Raw genomic sequence first — 23,351 nt, forward strand, 5'->3', positions numbered from 1 at the left:
TTCTTTATGTGATATTCATTTAGATTCTCATTAGCCCAGATATGTGTATTGTGCGTATTGAAAATACCATCGCATGTAAAGCACGATTCATCGGTAAATAAGATGTTATTTATAAAACCGGGTTGATTCTCTTCTTTATTCAGTAGCCATGTACAAAATCTCACTTTTGCTTCATAATTTTGGGGCAATAAATTTTGCACCTTAGTATAATGGTACGCATGGAAAAAAAGAGAAAAAAAAGAAAAAAAACCGATAAAATATAACGATCAATGTTGTGCAAAATGTATTACACGCCGATCGAATATTCTGCCATGCTGATTATTAACGGCGAATGTGGACAAAACGCTTGCCATGCCGCGCGCGAGTATAATATTTGTTGTCCGGAACATAGAAGAATTAATCACAATGTAGTTTTGCGAATGTTGTATCGCGTGTGAAAAACAATGTTCCGCATAATGAACATTGTACTTGCGCGCGGCACGGCGAACGTTTTGTTCATGTTCATTGAAAAAAAAACATTTTTAATTATGTCTTATATTAATAAATATTTATGTCTTATATTAATAAATATTTATGTCTTATATTAATAAATAAATAAATAAATAAATAAATAACATATTTTTATTACAAACATTTTAGTATTTTCTTTTCTTACTGATATGGTGATCGCCGCTATCTCAGGAACTTGTATGCGCGCCGTCGATGCTATACTTCTGATTTTCCGCCGGTAGGAAATCGCACAAGTAGTCGCACTACTTCCCAAGGAACACATCGTAGTCAAAATGACATCATTTTGACATCAAAACTACATCAAAACTACATCACAACAAAAAAAGTCAACATGATGATTTTTTATTACAAAATTTGACTGTTTGTTGACGTCAAAAAATCGTCCTAGCAATATGGCGGATTTTCCTTTATTATAGTATTAGGAGGATAATTGTTATTATTATTTATGATAATTAAATTTATGAATAATTAAAAATATAACATATTATTCTGTAAAATATGTGAAGTTTATTGCGATATTTGATATACATTAATTTCATATATAACTATTATATCATTATATTATAATTATATATTATAATTAACAATAAAAACGTTAAATGTGTTAAACATATATAATATAAAAAAATCAGCAGCATGTATTTTCTTGCATGCATTTACACCACTCGCTGAGCACTTGTATTAAACCAGCGCTTCATATAGTTGTCGGGTTTGCTCAGATCAGTTGTGTTACCAAACTTCTGTAAAATAGTGGCTGCAAAGAAATATATCATTATATATTTAATAATTTTTTCTATTTTAAAATACAATGGAAAAGTGTTATTTAGAGGATACAATTGGAGATTTAAAAATATATTTTATCATGCCCGTAAATACATCGTTTTTTTAACATTAATTTTTTTATTTCACAACACTTATTAGAAAAAAATTAATTTAAATTAATTAAAAAAAAATAAAAAGTAAATTTATTCTTAATCAATTTAAAAAATTAGTTGAAATTAGTTGAAAAAATCAAATTTAAAAACTTAAATAATTAAGCAATTTTAAATAATTAAATAAAGAAATAATAGATAATAATTAGTATTAATACAGAATAAAAAATTTTAAATAAACTATTGTAATTTCATTCAACTTTTTGATAATTTTTTCAATATTATTAGAAAAATAATTGTTTTACGTATCTCTACTCCAAGCATACCAAGATACTAAGAGAAGATACTAAGAGAACTTAACAGCAAAAACATAAATCAACTTGTATATAATTTTCGTATATAATTTTATTTTATATTTAATATTATCTTGAATTCATAAATAAATAAAGATTGTATAAAAAATCTTTAATTGCACCACGAATAAAAAAAAGTCTTATTTTGACAATTATAAATTGGATTGCCTAAAAGTTATTTTATATCAATTGTATTTTAACTAAAAAGCTTTCTTGGATTCTCTTAAAATGTGACATACTTCCTTAAATTTTATTTGTAGAATAATATATACAAAATTAATTCACCTTAAATAGCTTCATATGTTTTGCTGCTATTAAAAGCAATTTTTGTATTTTTAGTGCCTCCCCAGCTAATAAATTTGGCAAGAAAATTTGAAATAATTTTTGGGAGTACAGACTGCACAGCAGCAACTTCTGATTCTCAGTTTTTTATTTTTGCTGCGAAAACATCCACCTGTACAATTTTATAGATTTATGTTATAAATATAATTTTAATTTTCTCAAAACATAACAAAAATAAAACAACTTCATTTTAGGCGACTAGAAAGAGAAAAGACTTGAGATTTACCACGTATGTAAATGCATTATCATCTGCAAGAATTTCTTCCAGATTTTCCCATTCCTTTTCTGTACGTAAAGGAAATGCGGGGATTCCGTGTGGTCGCGTCAATTTTACTTCTTCTGGAAAAAGCTTCTTTATGATATGATCTAATTTGACTTTTAAATGGTCAAGCTTGACACGTATTTCTTCTTGCACTTGGACAATATTGTCAATAATTTCCGATGTGATATCTGTACTCTCTGAAAATGACATTCATAATTACTTAATCTATTCTAATTTTACTTTGTAATTAACATGGAAATAAAAACATTGAGTATTTACCGACATTTCTTTTTCTCTTCTTGTGGAAGAAGCTGCTAGAACCTGACCAAAAATACATTGTGTATAATTAAATTATAATTGAAAACAAATTGAATAATTAAAAAATAAGATATTCTCACTTTCCAAAGAAAAGTTTGCAGTATCAATCGACACTGAGCTCTCACTGTTATTAAAAGCTTCATCATGTTCCTTTTGATCTTCTACTTCAGTGCTCGGAATTAGTCTGAACATTTCAGCCGATTTCCGTGGTATACGCCTCCTTTCCTCTCCTTACCGCACGCGCCGCAGTCGCTAGGCCCAGCGCCGCCGAGCGTTAGGAGCGGCACTATCCGATTATGAGTGGGTTCTTCTCCCTATTTATTAAAATATAAAAAAATTTATTAAAATTTATTAAAAATAAATTTTTTATTTTTAAATTTATTAAGTGGAAATATTTCAATAGATTTCCACTTAATAAATTTAAAAATAAAAAATTTATTTTTAATAAATTTTAATAAATTTTCTTATATTTTAATAAATAGGGAGAAGAACCCACTCATAATCGGATAGTGCCGCTCCTAACGCTCGGCGGCGCTGGCCCTAGCGATTGCGGCGCGCGCGGTAAGGAGAGGAAAGGAGGCGTATACCACGGAAATCGGCTGAAATGTTCAGACTAATTCCGAGCACTGTTCTACTTGATGCAGTGTAGAATTAATTTTATGTCTTGTTAATATTTGCGTCGCGAGCAACATATCTGAATCAGAAGTCATTCCTGAAGAACCTTAAGAGGATGCTGAAGTCATATTGTTACCGACCGAAACTTCAATTTTCTAAAAAGGGTGGCGTTTTTTATTGCTTTAATAGAATTACAAATCCTTTGGTGTAAATAAAGTACATATGCTAATCTTTCGGCAGTTGGTCAAATTTAAACCAAAAAATAAAAAAAATTTTTGAAAATTTACCGACAATGTCACCTCAAAGAATTATATCTTTTATATCAAAATTATACTGTTTCAATCTGCAAAACAAGACCATGTGCCGAAGAAGAGCGTATGAAACAATAATGGAAAACCAAAAAAATAGAGCTTAGAGACTTATTTTCAAAACGCCACCCTTTTCCAGATTTATGTAAAGCATGTGTGCAATATAGAAAGAATAAGGTAAAAAAGAGCTATAGATTAGTTCCGAGATTTTGGGATAGAGGCGCTATACAGTTCTCAGTGCTATCTGTCATATACAGAATCTTTTAGGTTAGTTATGTGTGTGTTAGTTGTGCGTGTGTGTGTGTTTGTGTTATGTGCTACGAAACCCGGCTGAAAAAAATGGGTTGAAGGCACTCTGAAGGATAAAAAAGTGTATGTATTATACATAAATTTTGCAACATTTTTGCAAACATTTATATTATTTAATTACATACATTCATATTCTAATTTCTACAAAATACTTTTATTCATGTGCTTTATGTGTATATATTATGTATATTATGTGCTCCATATTATGTATATTCACATCAAAGTATCTATGTAAAAAGTTAATATCATTTTGTATATTGTATATATTTTTATAATAAATGTATATGTCATATAACTTATTTATAAAGCATGAAATATAAAGGTATTTTTAGTTTCTTGTATGCATCATTTGTAAAAAAATCTTGATAAAAAAAACATTAATTTTGTGACTTGCAATTATCTGTTTCAATATATACTTCTTTTAAATACTTACAACTAGCCTTATTTTATGCGTTTATCTTGGTATCTAAAATACACATCAAAGTATAAAATTAATTTCTAGTTCAGTAGAAAAAAAACATTGTAGTCTTACACCAGAGAGGAATGGGAAAATATCATGTATATGTATTAGGACCTTGAATAAGTTCTCGCTGTTTTTTTTGTTAAAAAAAAACATTAATTTAAAATATAAGGCTTACAATAACTTTACTCAAAGTATTGTCCATCATTAGAGACCACTTTCTCCCATCTTTCTGGCAGTAATTGAATCCCCCGTCGAAAAAACGATTCATCTTTTGACGCAATCCATGAATCGACCCATTTTTCGGTTTCTTCGAAAGAATGGAAGCGCTGCTCGCTCAAACCATGCGCCATCGACCGAAACAAGTGGTAATCCGAGGGGGCTATGTCCGGTGAATACGGCGGGTGAGGTAGAACTTCCCATTGAAGCGTTTCCAGGTAAGTTTTGACTGGTTTTGCCACATGTGGCCGAGCATTGTCATGTAACAAAATGACTTTTGGATCATTCCTAACGCTTTTAAACGTTTTGAAACTGTTGACGCATCTACTTGCAATGTTTTCCCGAGCTCTACTAGCGTCTGACATGGATCTAGATCAAGCAATGCCTCCAATTCTTCGTCTTCAAACTTTGTCGGTGCTCCAGAACGTTCTTTATCTTCAAGGTCAAAGTCATTATTTTTAAAGCGCCTAAACCAGTCTCTGCATGTCGTATTCGACAGAGCATTGTCACCATATGTTTCAACAAGAATTCTGTGTGCTTCAGCTGCAGATTTCTTTTGAATAAAGCAGTGCAATAAAATTCCCCGCAAAAACACTTTATTTGGCACAAAAGTAGACATTTTCGCAATAGGTAATTAAACACGTGGTTGACACTGTGGTAAACTGTATCTACTAGAATTTGAGGTTACATATAGTACTACTTAGCTGATGCGTTTCCGTACGAAATTCCATGCACAGAGTGCCGCTACGCCATCTTTTAAGAAACAGCGAGAACTTATTCAAGGACCTAATAATAACAAATAAATCACTTTTCCACTGACATTATACACAACTTTGCAGAAATAAATTTATTCTGTGAATTTTGAATGTGTAGTGCAGTTTAAAACACACAGTCGAAATATGTCTATATTTTTGAAAAAATAATTCTGATTTTTCATGAATCACAGTGGTTTTATAAAATGTTCAATTTTAACTTCAACCCATTTTTTTCAGCCGGGTTTCGTAGCACATAACACAAACACACACACACGCACAACTAACACACACATAACTAACCTAAAAGATTCTGTATATGACAGATAGCACTGAGAACTGTATAGCGCCTCTATCCCAAAATCTCGGAACTAATCTATAGCTCTTTTTTACCTTATTCTTTCTATATTGCACACATGCGTTTTTATTGGACTGTACTTTAGACAATATTATATTTTGCCATTTCTCTCTGTTGTAAGACAAGAATGTTTCTTTTCTACTGTAATAAAAATACATTTTCGATTTTGATACGTATTTTAAATACCAAGTTAATCACATAAAATAAGGCTAATTGTAAGTATTTAAAAAAAGCATATAATGAAACAGATTATTGCAAGTCGCAAAATTAATGTTGTTTCTTTTATCAAGATTTTTTTACAAATAATAGACACAAAAAAATAAAAATATCTTTATATTTCATGCTTTAGAAATAAAAAATATGGCATATATCATATACATTTATTGTAAAAAGAGTATACAAAATGATGTCAATTTCTTAGAAAAATATTTTGATATAAATATAGATAATGTGGAGCATATAATATACATTATATATATATACATAAAGCATATGACGTAATAAAAGTATCTTACAATAAAGAATAAGACAAGCCAGAGGCGGTTTTCTCGTGGACTGGCATTAGAAAATTCTTATTCTTGTCTTCAAGCCAGAGGCGGTTTCCTCGTGGACTGGCAATATAGAATAAGACAAGCCAAAGGCGGTTTTCTCGTGGACTGGCAATATAGAATAAGACAAGCCAGAGGCGGTTTTCTCGTGGACTGGCATTAGAAGAAAATTCTTATTCTTGTCTTCAAGCCAGAGGCGGCTTTGTCGTGGACTGGCAATATAGAATAAGACAAGCCAGAAGCGATCTTTCGTGAGCTGACAATTTTAAATAAATATAGTCAGAGGCGATCTAACGTCAGCTGACAGTTTAGAAGAAAGAGAGCTAAAGGCGATTTATTCGTGAACTGGCAAATTGTAAGAAATATTGTCAGAGGCGATCTATCGTGAGCTGACAATTTTAAATAAATATTGTCACAGACGATCTAACGTCAGCTGACAGTTTAGAAAAAAGAGAGCTAAAGACGATTTATTCGTGAACTGGCAAATTGTAAGAAATATTGTCAGAGGCAATCTATTGTGAGCTGACAATTTTTAATAAATATAGTCAGAGGCGATCTAACGTCAGCTGACAGTTTAGAAAAAAAGAGAGCTAAAAACGATTTATTCGTGAACTGGCAAATTGTAAGAAATATTGTCAGAGGCGATCTATCGTGAGCTGACAATTTTAAATAAATATTGTCACAGACGATCTAACGTCAGCTGACAGTTTAGAAAAAAGAGAGTTAAAGACGATTTATTCGTGAACTGGCAAATTGTAAGAAATATTGTCAGAGGCGATCTATCGTGAGCTGACAATTTTTAATAAATATAGTCAGAGGCGATCTAACGTCAGCTGACAGTTTAGAAAAAAGAGAGCTAAAGACGATTTATTCGTGAACTGGCAGATTTTAAGAAATATTGTCATAGGCGATCTAACGTCAGCTGACAGATTTGAAGAAATACGTATTTACTTTAGTTAGCAATTTACTGCACGTGTGGTCTGTTTATATTTTATCAGATAATTTATAAGGTCATTTAACTTTTTTTCTCGCAATTGAAATTCTATCGTATGGCTGAATGATGTACATACGAGACAAAATAGACTTATACAAGGTGTCTAATAGATATAAGTTAGATATGATAAAATATTTTATTTGAAAAATGTATGTATAATACTATATATCTAATTGGAAAAATATGTTATATGCTTTTCCTATTTTTATTCTTATGTAATAAATACAAAATAAATAAATAAGTTAATTAATTATTGAATACATACATATACATATTGAATATAGTTATCTTTATTTTGTATTTTATATAACTGAAATAATATATACTTTCATTATTTCAGTCATTATCATATAAAATACAAAATAAAGATAACTATTGAATATATGTGTATATGTATATATTAATTAATTGATTAATTAGTTATTTAGTATTTACTACATAAGGATAAAAGTAAGAAAAGTATATGACATTTTTCTTCAATGATATATATAGTATTATATGTATATTTTTCATTTATTATTTTGTCATATTTAGTTTGTATTTATTTGACACCTTGTATACGCTTATGTTTTTTCGGACATTATATTGCAGCCTTGCGACGAAATTTCAGTCGAGGAAACAAGCGCAAGCATCGTTTGTTTACAAACTTCCGATGACACACGTACACAGACCACACGTCAGTGTAGTGAGTCACCACTGCAAACAAATGCGTACACACGGACCTACGCGGCATAGGTCCGTAGGCTGCGCCGATAATGTCATTTCATTTTTAGTACCATCGAAATGATGGCGCTTTCGCGTCGGAGTTCGCCCGTCACTTCAGCATCCTCTTAAGAAACAAAGCTTATACTGTCTAATTTACAGGAATTTCAAAGTCAAGTTGTATTGTTATCATATTTCCTCTTTACATTCAAAACATGTTAATAAGAAGTAAGCAAATAACATATTTTTTTTATGTTTAGCGAGCCTTTCTTTTTTATTTGTCGCTATCTACATTCTGTGAATGGTGGCGTAAAAAAGAAATGCTCGCTCAGTATAGAAAAAAATAATCAGAGAAATACGATAAAAATACTTTTGCAAACAAAAGAAAAAGTTTACTATTATTATCCAATAAAGTTATAGACTGATTGCAGGCAGGAAGATTTACATATTTAGATGTACATGGAAGATTTGCAGTATTTACATTTTCTTTATCTGCAAGACTCTCCCCATAGTTCAAAATTTCTGTAACAACATAAATCAATTTTGATGTGTTCGTATAACTTATACAAATATGACAAAAATGAGTAGAAACTATTATGAATCTTATTATAAAGATTTAATTTATTACCTTTTGGTGCTGATCTTTTAGGAGACACTTTATCATTTTTTTCTATTTTTGTTAATTTTTTCATAGCCAAGACTTTCTTTCTTGTATTTGAATTAGATTCATTAAGCTTCAATTTTTTTTATTGAAGGTGTTGAGCTTTCAATGCAGCGAGTTGTTCCCTGATATTTTTTGCAGGAGCTGGTATACTATTTACTTGAGAAACATCCTGACAGTCTTCGTTCTCTGTATCTTGTATCTCTCGACGAGATCTTCCTGCAATTTGCCGCTTACGTTTTGTACATATATTTTCTGGTTGCCAGTTATCATCAGAACTCTGAATAAATCTGTCTGGCAGTTGACGCTTTCGTGGTTTTTCATAATCAGTCTCTACATTGGAGTCAATAGGTTCATCTTCGGCAGCTATTATAGCAGCTTTATGAGCCAAGTTAAAAGTTTCTGTAAACACGAGAAGAAACAATAGTTCAGTATCCATAATTGAACACAGTGCATAAAGCTTATAGCTAGGCTACTTACTGTAACTGTTGCAAGAACTCAACATTAAATTCTTCCCAATCTTCTTCCGCTTCTACAAGAGACATTAGCAGTTTTGTAGGCTTTTTGGATTGAGTAGGATATCGGACCTTTTCTTTACATTTACTCATCCACTTAGTTGCCACCACACATATGCCACCATCCGGCCAAACAACGACTGAAAACTGTCAAATAAAACTGTCAAAATCAAAATTGTGAAATAAAAGAAGTAAATAAAATAAACAAGGGAACATTTTATTATCATACATTAGAAGTAATAATGCCTTCCAGCTTAAGAATTGTGGGACATGTATACCGTATCAACACATAGAAATTCAGAGCGGTAATTCGTTTTTATATTTAAGATCTGTTATATTTATAAAATCTGTAGTACAATCATCGATGCTGTGCAGCTATTTAATCGGTTGAACGGAATCTTAAGACGATCCAAAACCATATTTACCATATAACCATAAGACAATCTTAAATATAAGATCAGATTATAAGTATAGACCATAAATAATTAGAACGTCAAACAGTTTGGTATTTCTTAAGGTCATTACACATGAAAAAGTTGTAGTCGTAACCATAAGATTGTAAACAAATGAATCAATAAAGCATTTTCACAATGTAATAAGAATATTTCACTGTAACTATCGATTTGCTTACAGCCCTATGATTACGGGTGCGGTCGAGTTGCCGCTTCTGAATGCTTCGAACGCTTTCGTTTTCAACGCTTTCATGGAATGGTCAAGTAGCGCTACAGATGTTCTCAACGTTGGTAAAATTGACCGGTCTGAAAGTGTCTGAAGCGTTTGAAGTGTAAAATTAAAAAAAAATATAAATTAACATATAAAACATAACGAAGTTTAAAAATTTTTTAAAAATGAATAAAGATATAGCTGCAATATGTATTGTAAAGAATTATTTAGATATATATTCTTATCTTTGTGATAATGAGGAAATTGACATAATAATAACCTCTCAAAATATCACAAATGAAAACCGTATTAAGAATATTGAAAATTATGTTGAACATATACTTTGATTTCTTTCATCAAATAGCGTAATATTTGGCATTTTTAACAATAATGTAGCTCAACGTTTTTTATTATACACAGAATCTTCAGATGAGCACGTAGAACCACGTTACACATGTATGTTGTTCAGTCGACAGTCGACACAATTTCCCGCAATTTACGAAAATTCAAAAAACGCTTCAGCCGTACTACCTCTCCGGTTGCAGCATTGGAAGCGGAATGGTAGAGAATATTTATGACGTTTCAGTGACGTCATTTATATCATTGAAATGTTTCGAAGTGCTAAATTGACCGCAGTCGAAACGCTTCAAAGCATTTGTAGCAGTAACTCGACCGCACCCTTTAACTAGAATTTTTTCAAATGCAAGAACTCTTAGCATTTAACATATGAAAAATATATATGTAAAGTTAAATATTAACAATAGCTTATGTAATAAACAAAATAATTAATAAGATAGACATTTTCACGTTAAATTAGAAAAGAAGTAAAGGATTTGTATAGATACAATTTTTTGAAGTTCAATATTTCACCTTTATTTTATTCTTGTCCATGAATGAGCGGAATACATAAATAATTATTATTATCGACAGGAATGAGAATACATTTCTGAAGTACTTGATTAAAAGACCAAACTTTTTCAGCTTCCTCAAGTTGCGATACTTTACAGATGCCTATGTCTGTAGATTAAATAGGAAATGTAAAAAAGTCACAAATTTTCTTAAACCTATGTCCATGTAAAGAAGTTTGTGCGCCACGAAAGGCACAAGTAATTTTTGTGAGAACAACTATCTCGCTATTTTTTTATTTAAAACAACAATCAGCTTCAGATGTAGAAAGTGTCATTCCATGCATGGTCAACTTGAAATAAATCTCTTCATCGCCTTCTTCGCAACATTTTTTACTTAATTTAATGTGCTCTTCGTCGATTATGTTTTTCTGCATGAGTCGGCCTCTTCTTTCAAAATCTCTATTGTAAAGTTGTTGAAGAGGCATATATGGTGCTCTTAGGCAACGTTTGATGATGCCCAAATAATTTTCGTATTTAAACGCACTGAAATTACTAAGAGCTAGATGGATACGGCATTCTGTAGCTAAGTGACAAAGTGCATGTATATAATAGGTGATAAATTCTTTTCCAAAGATATCTGCAGCGTGACGAACAAATGAATGAAGAAGGAAGTCTGCTATTTGAATCATACCGTCCATTTCAACTAAAAAAGGGCTTAAAAGAATATATACTCCGCATTGCAGAAATAAGTAGTTTGTGTATAGATTTCGATCCAGCAAACTGAACACTTTTAAACCGTCGTACAGAAGAATTCTTCTAAATTCTGATGCTTGTATCTTCCAAAATACGATAAGTTGCGAGGTCTTCTGCAAAATTCTACTGGAATATAATGTTTAATTTCATCAATTGCTGTAGAAACAGCAGCTCTGTTGCGCGCTGAAATTTGTCCTGGATTTAATCCTTGTTTTCCCAAAACAAACTCCAACCACCGCTGGAAAACTATATAAGAGGTGCATTTCATCCAACCTAAACTGAGACACCATACCAATTCCAATTTCTTCTAATGGAGACGTAATCCCGGGAATATGATGGGCAGCATCTGTTTTTAATCTAAACTCTTCATCATTACGAAGAAGTGCATCACAATCCAGAAAAATTTCTCTATTCTTATAGCGCACACCAGTGACGTGACACTTTTCACAAGCTTTCCTTGATGTATGTCCTTTAATGCATTTTATAAATGCTCTTGCAGGGGCATCCAAAATAAAATTCCGTACTTCAACATGATACATAGAGTTATTAAATATAATTCCATTTGTCATTAAAGTAGAGAGTTCATCTACAAATTGTCGCAAGAAGGATTCTAGTGAAGGTTTACTCTCTCCATAATAAACTGCTATTATGAACGGTTCCTTTTCATCCACGAGGCAACCCAATATTGGCCAAAATACTTTATGCGAACTAGAATATAATTCCAGACCGTCAATGTTAACATCAAACCGTATAATTTCTCTGTTAATAAGATATTTTTCTGACAACCGCGATGAAATGCAGGTGTTTTGTATTCCAACAAAACACGTATTATGTGCGGGAGCCGATACACGGCATCCTCATGAGAGAAGCTATATTGAGAATCCGCCTTAACCCCTCCTCTTCCGCTTCTCCTCCCCTTATTGCGTCTGCGCGGGTCACCTGCTGCGCAGCGGAAGCTGCGTCTCTTGTCATAGTGTGTTTCATCCAGCAAGAATGCTTATTGGGATGCCGTGTATCGGCTCCCGCACATAATACGTGTTTTGTTGGAATACAAAACACCTGCATTATGTGCTTTTGGCCGATACACGGCATCCTCATGAGAGACGTGTTTGGTATCTGCTGGTGACCCACTCAACGCTATGTGATGTTGAGAAGAAGGGAGGTCCGAAAAGGAGTAGAGAAATTGATATTTGAAGGATTCCTGTTTATTGCAAACTTTCTCTTAGTTATAACAAACAAAATCGTTGCGAGAGAAAAATAAATGTTTTGGTCTTCTTTATAAAAACTAAAATAATATTGAAAAGGAAAACGCTCTATCAAGGCAAAAAATTCGCCTTTAAGAGGAAAATCCTCTTTTTCTTTTTTTTTTTTTTTTTTAAAATAGTAATAAAAAGAAAATAAATGCTTTTGTCGTCTTATACTTATATCGGTGAGAAGCTAGTAAAGACTGATGTAGAGCTGTTGTGGTTGGTGCTCGATATTTCCCTGCAGTAATGTTTTCTGAAGGTCTCGACGCATCTCCAGTTTCCTCTGTCTAATATGTCCTGGACTGGGAGGCCGTCCAGCCAACCACGGGAAGCTACTGCCGCTCGAACGCTTCCTGGAGAAGAATCTATTCCTATTTCCTTTAAGATAGAACGGACCCAGCCTGCTATCGTTGTCCTAGAGGCTGTTTTGACAGGGCCTGTGACGGTGATAAAAAGGTCATCCAATCCTGTGTTTGCTCGTCGTTCCTCTGATTTCTTAAGAAGAGCTCTAATCCAAGTAATTGGACACAGCCAAATGTTAGGATGTCGTGATAGTTTCCAGCCTGACTGTCTAAAATGTCCTCGATCTGTTTTGGAGCCAAAACGCGGCCATAAGATTATCGTATCTCCGAGATTTGTTAAGAAATTCTTTGATATTTTTAATAAAGTGAGATCGTGGATACGACGTCCAGAGAGCAATAGAAGTAAGGCTGCTGTACGTCTGGAGACCTCGAAAAAGGATAGGTTCTGTGTTCGTGTGCTTAACCAATCCAATAGTTTTTGGACGTCCCAGATCTCTGCTCTCGTCTCCCTGGGTTTCTCGAGGGAAATGGCTCTGAGGACCTGGCGTACGAGAAAGTCTGATGATAGGGGAGAAGTCGATTCTCCGGAGCAGAAAGTGGAGACTGCTGACTTATGGACTAGGATGGTACTGTAGGTAAATTTCCTTGTAAGAAAAAGGTTTGTCAAAAATCTTCCTAAGTCCCTGCCCTGTGGGTTTCCAGGGTCAATGCCGTTATCTGTACACCAGGTAATCCATCTTTGAATGGGAGCCCTGTATGTCCCCAGCGTAGATGGACGCCAGCTCTTAGTGACTAACATTTTTTCTTCCGAGGACCAGTCCTGGACTAATTGTCCCCACATCCAATTTTCCACACTTGGAGACAAAGGCGATCCACCTCTGGGGGAGGCTGTTGCGTTGTGACATCTAATAAGACCTTCTCTAGGTTTTTGATGACTATCGGAGGTTCCTTGCTCCTCCTCTCCAGGTCTGGTAACCAGAATGTTCTGTCCCACTTGGGTGCCACGAGCAGTACCTGTCCTTTGCATGTGTTTAGGTGAGCGAGAACTCTGGGTATCAGGCTGGGTGGTGGGAAAACCCATCCCAGTTTGCATTCCCATGGGCGACTGAATGCGTCGATAAAGTAAGCGCATTGATCTCTCGAGTCTCTGGATACGTAGCGCTCGACTACCGCTGATTTTGCGGATGCGAATAGATCGACGTCTGGCACGCCCCACCGTTTGAAGATCTGGGCTGTCGCTTCTGGGAGGAGATGCCACTCCGGTAGAGCTTTCTTTCTGGAAAGACGATCTGCAATGCCGTTGTATCTTCCCGGGAGGTAGGCTGCTGACAGCTCTATCTGGAGATTGTCTACTAATCTCAGTAATTGGAACGTGAGATTGAGAAGGTCGAGAGACTTCGTGCCCCCTTCTTTGCGGATATAGGCCACCAGGGTCCGATTGTCTGTTTGTAAGAGAATGTGGGCCTTCCGGAGGGACTGGCCTTTCTGTTTTATTGATGCATAAACTGCGTACATCTCTTTGCGATTCGAGTGCCACTTCTTCTGTTCTGTGGACCATGTGCCTGAAAGGAAGGTGCCATTCAATTGGGCTCCCCAGCCGGCATCTGCCGCGTCGGTTGTTAGGAAATGCGTAATCCCTCTCTTGTGGAGGAGGGATGTGGAGGTTGTGGCCTCGCACCACCACTGTAGCTCTGTCTTTACCGCTTTGGGGAGTGACCGACTCTCTCTCCCTCTCCTCTGTGTGAAGGTCGCGCAGAAACGTTGGAGATGGCGGCAGTGAAGCCGACCTCTGCGGATGACAAAATGGGCGAAGTTGAGGAGACCCAGAAGACATTGAACCTGTCTTAATGTTGCTCTGTTTCTGGAAAGAAGGTTCGTGACAAGCTCTGTAATCTTTTGTGCCTTTTTCTCCGGGAGGATGATTCGGTTTGTGCGAGTATTCCAGATCACTCCCAAGAATTCTATTTCCTGGCATGGAGTCATAACGCATTTGGTGTGGTTGACGTGCCAGCCTAGAGATTCTAGCAGCTCTACTGCTTCCTTCGTCTGGGAGTCCAGCCTGGTTCTGTCTTGAGAAGCCAGGAGGAAGTCGTCCAGGTAAACGACTACCCTCATCCCTCGCGAACGAAGGGTCTCTGCAACCCAGTTCGTTATAACCGCAAAGGTATGAGGGGACGATGAAAGGCCAAAGGGCAAGCTTGTCATCTGGAGAAGTTCCTCGTCGTATACGAGACGGAGAAGCTGTTGGTGATTTTCGGCAATTGGTACGTGGAAGTATGCCTGCGCGATGTCGATCCTGGTCATATAATCGTTGTCCTGCAGAAATTCTGGAATTTTGTAATGGGAGATTAACTGAAATTTTCGTACTCGAACGTGAGTAATGAGACCCCTCAGGTCGAAAATGGGTCGCACACCTCCGCTGTTCTTTTTTACTAAAAACATTCGGGATACAAAACTGGGATCTTTTCTCTTGGGGCGTGTCAGTATTCCCTGCTGTTTGAGGAGGGATATTTGTTCTGACATCATTGGTGACACTCTTGTGATGAAGCGAGAGTGTCTCCAATTGCTTATCATGCGAGGCTTTGAGACTAAAGAGATTTTGGTCCCTGAAATCAGTCGTAGAATGTTTGGGGGAGCTCCTAGTTCTTTCCATCTTTCCTGGAACGCGCGCAGCTGTCCTCCTGAGAAGTGTCGGGATGTTGCATAGTCATTTACCTGTTTTCTTTCGGGAGAAATCCCCGAAGTTACCTTTGGACTCCTTCGTGGCCCCACTCTTAAGCTTGGGTGGATTCCGCTGCGTGGGGAAAACCTCCTTTGAGTGTTGGGATGTTCTGTCTGTGCGAAAGGAAGGACGAGATCGTGGTGGCAAAGTGTCCTTCCTGGTTGAAGACTTCCTACTCGATAAAAAGGTGGGAACGTTCAGCCAGACCTGTGAACCACCCAAGGATTGAATCAACGCTTGGAGTCTTTCTTTTGCAAAAAGATATTCTGCGCTTGGGGGAATTTGGCGCAGTGCTGACCGGGTAGTCTTAATTGGTAGTTCTCCTAGGAGTTGTTCTCTTCGCCCCTCAATAGTTTCGGCTCTCTTTCCGCAAATAGTCTGTAAGATCTGATCTGACGTCTTAAGCAACTGGGAATCTGGTCCGAAGGTTGAAGACAATCTATCATATAATGTTTCGGGGGATAAGTCTGTTGGGTTCGCAAAAGCCCAGTCTACGATGCCTTGGAGGCTACTCTGTAATAATTCTTTCTGTTCCAAGGCTGCATTGGATAGGCCTGCTAAAACTCGCTCTACTGGTAATAAGAGGTCTTTCTTCCTATCCAAGTGGCAGAGCTCTTCGTTTACTTTGAGCTCCGTAAACCCTGGGGATGCTAGAAAAGATCTAAGAGCCTTTGAATATCTGACCTCTTTCCAGTCTGTTAAACCAAACCGCTGGCATTCGTTGAGCGCCTCCAGTCGATCTTTAGATGCTGGGAGGAGACGTCTTTTCTCGTCAACTTCGGTTCTGAGGGATCCCAGGACTAGTTTTCGTGTGTCATGACCCATTCCTGGCTTTTCCAAAAAGGTGCGAGTTTTCTCGCTTGGGGTACTTACCGGTGGTACGGGCGGTCTCTGCCATAGCAAGGATGTTAAAAGATCAACCTGCTTTTGTAATGACTCGCGAGACGGGCCGGGAGAGGGATGGTAAGACCGCTTTGGCAACTGATGGGAGTTTTCCCTGTCCGAGTCGTCCTCATAATCTACCAGATTGAAAAAACTGCGTTTGCGTTCATGGCGTCGTATCGGATCGTAAGGAATCTTTTCACTGCTGGGTTGTTCATACGATTCACTGTCGGTGATTTCACAATCACGCTGGCTTGAATAAGTCGGAGATTCGTCCGAACCTGACATTTTCTGTTGCAAAAGAAAGTGCACGACTGTATAATTGCACTGTATCGTATAATTGCGTGTTAATATGGCGGAAAAACTCAACGCTATGACAAGAGACGCAGCTTCCGCTGCGCAGCAGGTGACCCGCGCAGACGCAATAAGGGGAGGAGAAGCGGAAGAGGAGGGGTTAAGGCGGATTCTCAATATAGCTTCTCTCATGAGGATGCCGTGTATCGGCCAAAAGCACATAATACTGTAATAAATTCCTTTATACCAAAATTTACCATTTTCCATGTCCACAAGATCTGTAGTTCTAGGAGTTTTTATTAAAGTCCGAAAAGTTTTTGGTAGAATAGGGAAAACTACTTGCAGCACTCTAAGAAGTGCATCAATCTTTTTGCAGGAAATTCCTTTTATGGCCCATTTCTTCAATTCGCGTAAAATATACGAATTTCTCTCTTCATTATCATCGCGTAAAGCTCTTACATCCTCAACTTCAACTACTTCGCAGGCATTATTGATAGAATCTGAAGAATCTGAATTATACTCTGTGTCACTGTTATCACGACTATTGTCGTCTGAATCTTCATCAGTTATATCACTATTGCTCTTCTGCGTCTTAGCAATACTAAACTCTTCAAGGTTATCCTTATCACTGGATTCTTTATTGTGTTTCCTTTCCATATTATCAATGCTATTAAAAAGAGACGAGGGATTCAAAATGCTCCTAGACTCTTCGTCGTGTTTGCTTTCGTTATCAGTTCTGCTCGACGGAAGTGAGGAATTTAAGATGTTCCCAATACGCCTCTGTAAGTTTACGACATGTAAACGCTTAACTGCCTTTGTCTCAGCTTTACGACTAATTTTTCTTTTACGAACCTATATAAATACAGAAAAGACAAAGTGTATAGATGCTTTAACATAATAAAAACTTTGTTATTAAAAGCCTATTATGCAATTTCTGCTATTATTGCCTTCGTGCTATTAAAAACCTGTAAAACATTTCATGCATAATTACCACATACCAAATTCTTTCTAAGATAAAGCCATTACTGAAGTTAAATACTGTGTATTGATAATTGCATTAATGCCTTGATATATTAAGTTGCAACAAAATTTCATATTTCAAAACGTTTGGCCTTTAGATATTTGTATTATAACTCACAATCAGAACTGTCTAATAATTAAAATTTTTTTATTTTTTTTATTCAATTAATTTGTATCTTATATATATATATTACTTTACATCTCATTTTATATAACATAATTTTACACGATTTATAATTTGAAATATAATACAAAATAGAATTCTTTATAATTTTGTGTCATATATTTTAATGTATACGTGTATTTTGATATATATATATATATATATATATATATAATATTTACGTACTACAAATACATGAAATTTACAGCTAGAATTTTGTTTCAAATTCGTGTAAAGATTATGTAAAATGGGCATTACATATTATAACTCGACATAATTTTAATTGATAGAATTATTATTACAACAAATTAAATAATAAAGAAAATGTTACTAGTAAAAATATTTTGTATATATATCACATGCTAGCACCAATGACGAACCACTTTATTAATTATTAAACTTTGCTGCGACTTAATAATAATTTTATTAATTAGTTAAAATTATTTCAGGTTATAATAGTTCAGCCTTTGTTCTACATACACACAAACAAAGCAAATACATGTACGGTTATACTTACCGGTTTTGCGGTATCTTCCATTCTTGATAACAAGTATTTTGCACTTTCTTTTATTAATATTTAATATTAATATTATTGCACGAAACCAGTGATGCAAACTCGAGCCGGCCAGCACCCGAGCACCGCGGTAGGGGAAGCACGCACCAAACGAGAATCGTGGCATCACACGTCCGTGTGCGCTTCGCCGTTCAGTTTGTAGAAGCGAGTGGACATACGTGTTCCGTCTCCCTTTTATCAAAGCGACGTTGCGCGCTTGTTGCGTATGACAACGTGAAATGCTTTTTCGAGATTTATGTGATCTTGTAAAAAGTAAATAATATTGATATTAATAAAATATCAGAACATTAAATATTTATAAATTATTAATATGCGTTAATTGCGATAGTTAATACTTTAGAGTTTAATATTATGTTATACAGGGTGTCTCATAACTACCGCTTAATACTTTAATAGTATTTTTTGGAGATAAAATAGAGTAAAGAATCTTAATACAAAAATATCAAGGCTACAATAGTTTTTAAATTATAAACGATCAAAGATGCTAATGATGTCGCGTAGGACTGCCAGTCAGTGCCACGCTCAGGTCCGCAATTACACGTACACGCGTACCGATCTGTCAACTGCTATTGATTTTTACAAGTCAGGTGATATTGATTTTTACTGCACAGCTGATTTTTCACGGACGTGAAATGCATGTGGATTTTCGTTACTCCAAATGTGAGAGTTGTGGCTGTTAACTACTCCTTCACGAGTAAAACGTGACTCGTCTGTAAATAAAATTTTATGGACAAAACCAGAATTTTTATTTTCATTTTCCAATAATCATGTTGAAAATGATGGGAGATTATACATGAACATTACGATATACTTATTGTATTTTCTGTATCAGATTAAAACGCTTACAATAAATACAATGTAACGCATCTTTATCGAAAATATTTTCATCTAGAAGAATCTAATTTTATACATTGTTATTAGAAAATTAAAATAGAGATTCTGGTTTGGTCATTAAAATTTTATTTACGGACGAGTCATGTTTTACTGGTGAAGGAGTATTTAACAGTCACAACTCCCATATTTCGAGTGACGAAAATCCACATGCATTTTGCGTCCGTGGAAAATCAGCTGTGCAGTAAAAATCAATATCACCTGACTTGTAAAAATCAATAACAGTTGACAGATCGGTACGCGTGTAGTTACGGGCCTAAACGCGCCGGTTCTACACGATATCATTGGCAATCTTTGATCGATTACAAGCCTAATTTAAATCTCAAATAGTTTTATTATTAATTATTGAGTGGTCTTCCACGCCACCCATGAGGTGCCACTTATAGCGCGTTAGGTTTTTCAACGTGGACCTTCGCCTGTAGCCCTATTATACCACATTGTATTTTAAATAGTAATATATATTATATTATATACTATTATATACTAACACTAATACTTTTTTTGTACTATACTATTTAACTATGCTATACTATATTACTACGCTGTACTTTCAGGCATTATATAATATAAAAAAAACCAATTTTTTCATTTTTTATTTTATCTATTGAACATAATTATTTAATAAAAATATTTTTTATTATTGTGAGGCCGCCACGGCCCCCTCTACCGCCACGGCCTCCTCTGCCGCCACGGCCTCCTCTGCCGCCACGGGCGCATCGTCCTCCGGTACCGCCACGGTCTCCTCTACTGCTGGCAAAGCCTCCTCGCTGGCGGTACCAGCGGGCCCTAGAGCGGCCGGCTCCTCTTCTTTTTCTTTCTAAAAAATTAATAAAAGTATTTACAATTAGATTTACGATTGTATACTCGTATATTGATTAATAATTGTATTGTATGAAGTAAATAACTTACTAAGTTTTATTTTTTGGTTGCTGCTGTTGCGGCTGTTCCTGTTGTTGCTGCAGCTGCTGCAGTTGATACAGCTGTTGCTGTGTTTCCAGCTGCCGTTGTTGTTGTGCTTGTTGCTGCTGCAGTATTTGCTGCAGCAGCTGATGCAAGGATGCACCTTCTTCTTGCGTAGTATGTTCTGTTAAAATAAAAAAGAAATATATATTTTATCAATTAGTAACATAAACATACAAAACAAATTATGACGTAGTTTTTTTTAAACATTTTTACGTCCGTTTTATAACAAAAATAAATAATAATAATTTTATTTATTACTTACGAGACAAATTGCCTTCCATTGTAAATGTTTTGCACTTTTGTCAGCAGGACACGGGTGCGGCTGACATGCAACAATAGTGAACCGTTGCGCGGGGCCGCGTCTGTTGTTCTATTGTTTGTTAAGGAGCACGGTTTATTTTTACTTCTATACTCTATATGTCGTTAATTTTTTTGACGTTCATTAGCCTGTGTAGTACTCTTGTTGGCTTATAATTGCGAGTAAACGTATTTCTTACACGTTTTATTAAATCGCAACGTTGATGAGAAAACTGAGACAGTCTCGACTGTAAGTTTTTCAATATATTTCCATATATTTCCTTGTTTTTTCTTTTTTTAATTTTCGTCTAATTTAATTTTCGTCTTTGTTTCTTTTTTCTTCTATATTAAAATGTGCGATTCTGTACCAAAAAAATCTAAGCGAAGCTTTTTTGAAGCTTGGCTTAGCAATGATCGGTATAAATCTTGGATACGAAAAGTACCGTTAAATGACAGTTTTTTTCATTGCACTATTTGTAATAAAGATTTTTCTTGTAACACGCACATTTCTAGACATGCGGATTCTATGTGTCACAAAAATAATATTAAAAAAAACACATCTGTTTTGTTAAATAATAATGATGTAAGTTTTGAAAAAAGTACTTCTAATATACTTAAATTTCAAAAAGAATGGTTAGAAATGGAGCATTTTCAATCATGGTTACGTGAAGCATCACATGACGAAAAATTATTTTTTTGCTCCTTTTGTGAAAAATACATGTCTGCTAAATTGTCGCATATTTATGATCATGCAGAATCCGTAGCACACACTACAATAGCTAAAAAAAAGAATTTAGAAAAAAAGAAAACAGACGAAGATGTTAATATGACAGAATCATTTTTATCATTTGATGAGCGAAAGAAAGCAGCAGAAATTCGATATGCTGCTTTCATCGCCGAAAAAAACATTTCGCATCAAACTGCAACAGACATTCTAACATTTTTCCAACAAATAGGAAAAGATTCTGACGTATTACAAAATATGAAAATAAGTCGGACTAAGTGTCAAAAGATTATTTCGAACGTGTTGTGTCCGGTTGAAACGGATCGTGTAGTCGATATTATTCAAAATACTAAATTTACTATTTTTATTGATGAAACGTCTGACATTTCTAATCAAAAATGGATGACGTTTCTTGTTCGGTATGTTGATCCTGCAACATTAGACATTCGCTCACAATTAGTAAAATTAATAGATATTGATGCAAAAAATAGCAGTGCAGATAAATTGTTTGATGCTTTTAAAAATGAAATGTATAGACATCAAATTCCATTTTTAAATATTATTGCTTTGTCAAGCGATAATGCGCCCGTCATGACGGGCAAATATTCATCATTTAAAAGAAAGCTTGAGGAAAAATGTAAAAACTTAATAACATTTCCATGCCCATGCCATTCCGCTGCACTTGTTGCACATACAGCATGTGGTAAAATTCCAGAGTATTGCAAAGAATTCGTAAAAAAATTAGCTAATTTTATTAACGGTAGTCCAAAACGATCTGCTATTTTTGAAGAATTTTGTGAATGTTTTCAGGAGACAAATCGAAAAATTCTAAAGTTGTCCGACACACGATGGCTTTCTCGGCATTCATGTATTGAAAGACTTATAGAGTTTTATAGAGTTTTGGGATACTGTCGAGCATTTTTTAAGAGAAATGTTAATGAGTGAAAAGACAAAATCTGGAGAAAATTTATTATCTGTAATGCAAAAACCTGATGTAAAAGCATATTTATTATTTTTAAAACATATTTTGAATTTTTTTAACTCTTTTAATGCATTTTTCCAAGCTCTGAAACAAGAATTCAATTATTGCAACCAAAATCATTTCAGTTCCTTACCATAATTTGTAAACATTTTTTAAAATTAGAGCTTTTACAAAATATAAATAATAATTTTGAGTTTTCAAAAAAAGAAAATCAAAAATCTTTAAGCGAAGTATATTTAGGAGATGAATGCGAAAAATATATTAACGAATTGATAATAGAAGGACACGCAGACGTAGTTGCAACAGTTCAAGAGAACTGTTTGCAATTCTACGTAACTGTTGCCCAAGAAATTTGTAAGAGATTACCAATAAATGACAAATTTTTATCAAAATTAAAAGTTTTTGAATCGGACACTGCTTTACGTGATATCAACAGAGAAACTTCATTTAATGATGTTTATTTTGTCGCTCAGACCATTGGCGGGTTTGACGAAAACGGTTTAAGAAAAGAATGGTTTGCTTTACATCAAAGTTTTACAGAAGCAGAAAAAGATAATTTGTCAATGTCGAATTTTGATGACATGTGGAAACAAATTTTAAAACATTCTCATCAATATCCCAATTTGAAGTCTTTTTTGAATGCTGTAAGATTGCTGCCAAATTCGAATGCCGATTCAGAAAGAATCTTTTCCTTGTTGCCGGACTTAAAAATGAAAAAACGAAATAAACTTTCGTCTATTAGTGTCAATGCTACTTGCGTGCTTAAATCTACATTGAAAGCGAGAAGGGAAACTGCTGTAGATATAGAAATTAATGAAAAGCATTTGTCTCTAATGTACACGGACAAATTGTATTCTGCATGTCCTAAGAAACAGAAAAGTCATCTAACATTATATGCTGCAAATATTCATAAAATTGCTGGTCCCTC

At 34.9% G+C, this 23,351-nt stretch overlaps 1 protein-coding gene across 1 annotated transcript; it reads right to left on the minus strand.

Annotated features, from left to right (window-relative positions):
* Positions 1–256: 256 nt before the first annotated feature.
* On the minus strand, positions 257–2,937 carry LOC137000816 (uncharacterized). Its single transcript, XM_067358309.1, has 4 exons — positions 2,738–2,937; positions 2,619–2,660; positions 2,304–2,536; positions 257–2,189 (listed from the first exon to the last, which is right to left on the minus strand). Exons 1-4 carry the CDS (start codon positions 2,847–2,849, stop codon positions 2,157–2,159), a joined length of 420 nt encoding a protein of 139 aa, XP_067214410.1. The 5' UTR covers positions 2,850–2,937; the 3' UTR covers positions 257–2,156.
* Between the last annotated feature and the right edge of the window lie 20,414 nt (positions 2,938–23,351).

Source organism: Linepithema humile, chromosome 6 (genome assembly GCF_040581485.1).
Source record: "Linepithema humile isolate Giens D197 chromosome 6, Lhum_UNIL_v1.0, whole genome shotgun sequence".
In the NCBI taxonomy this organism is placed as follows: domain Eukaryota; kingdom Metazoa; phylum Arthropoda; class Insecta; order Hymenoptera; family Formicidae; genus Linepithema; species Linepithema humile.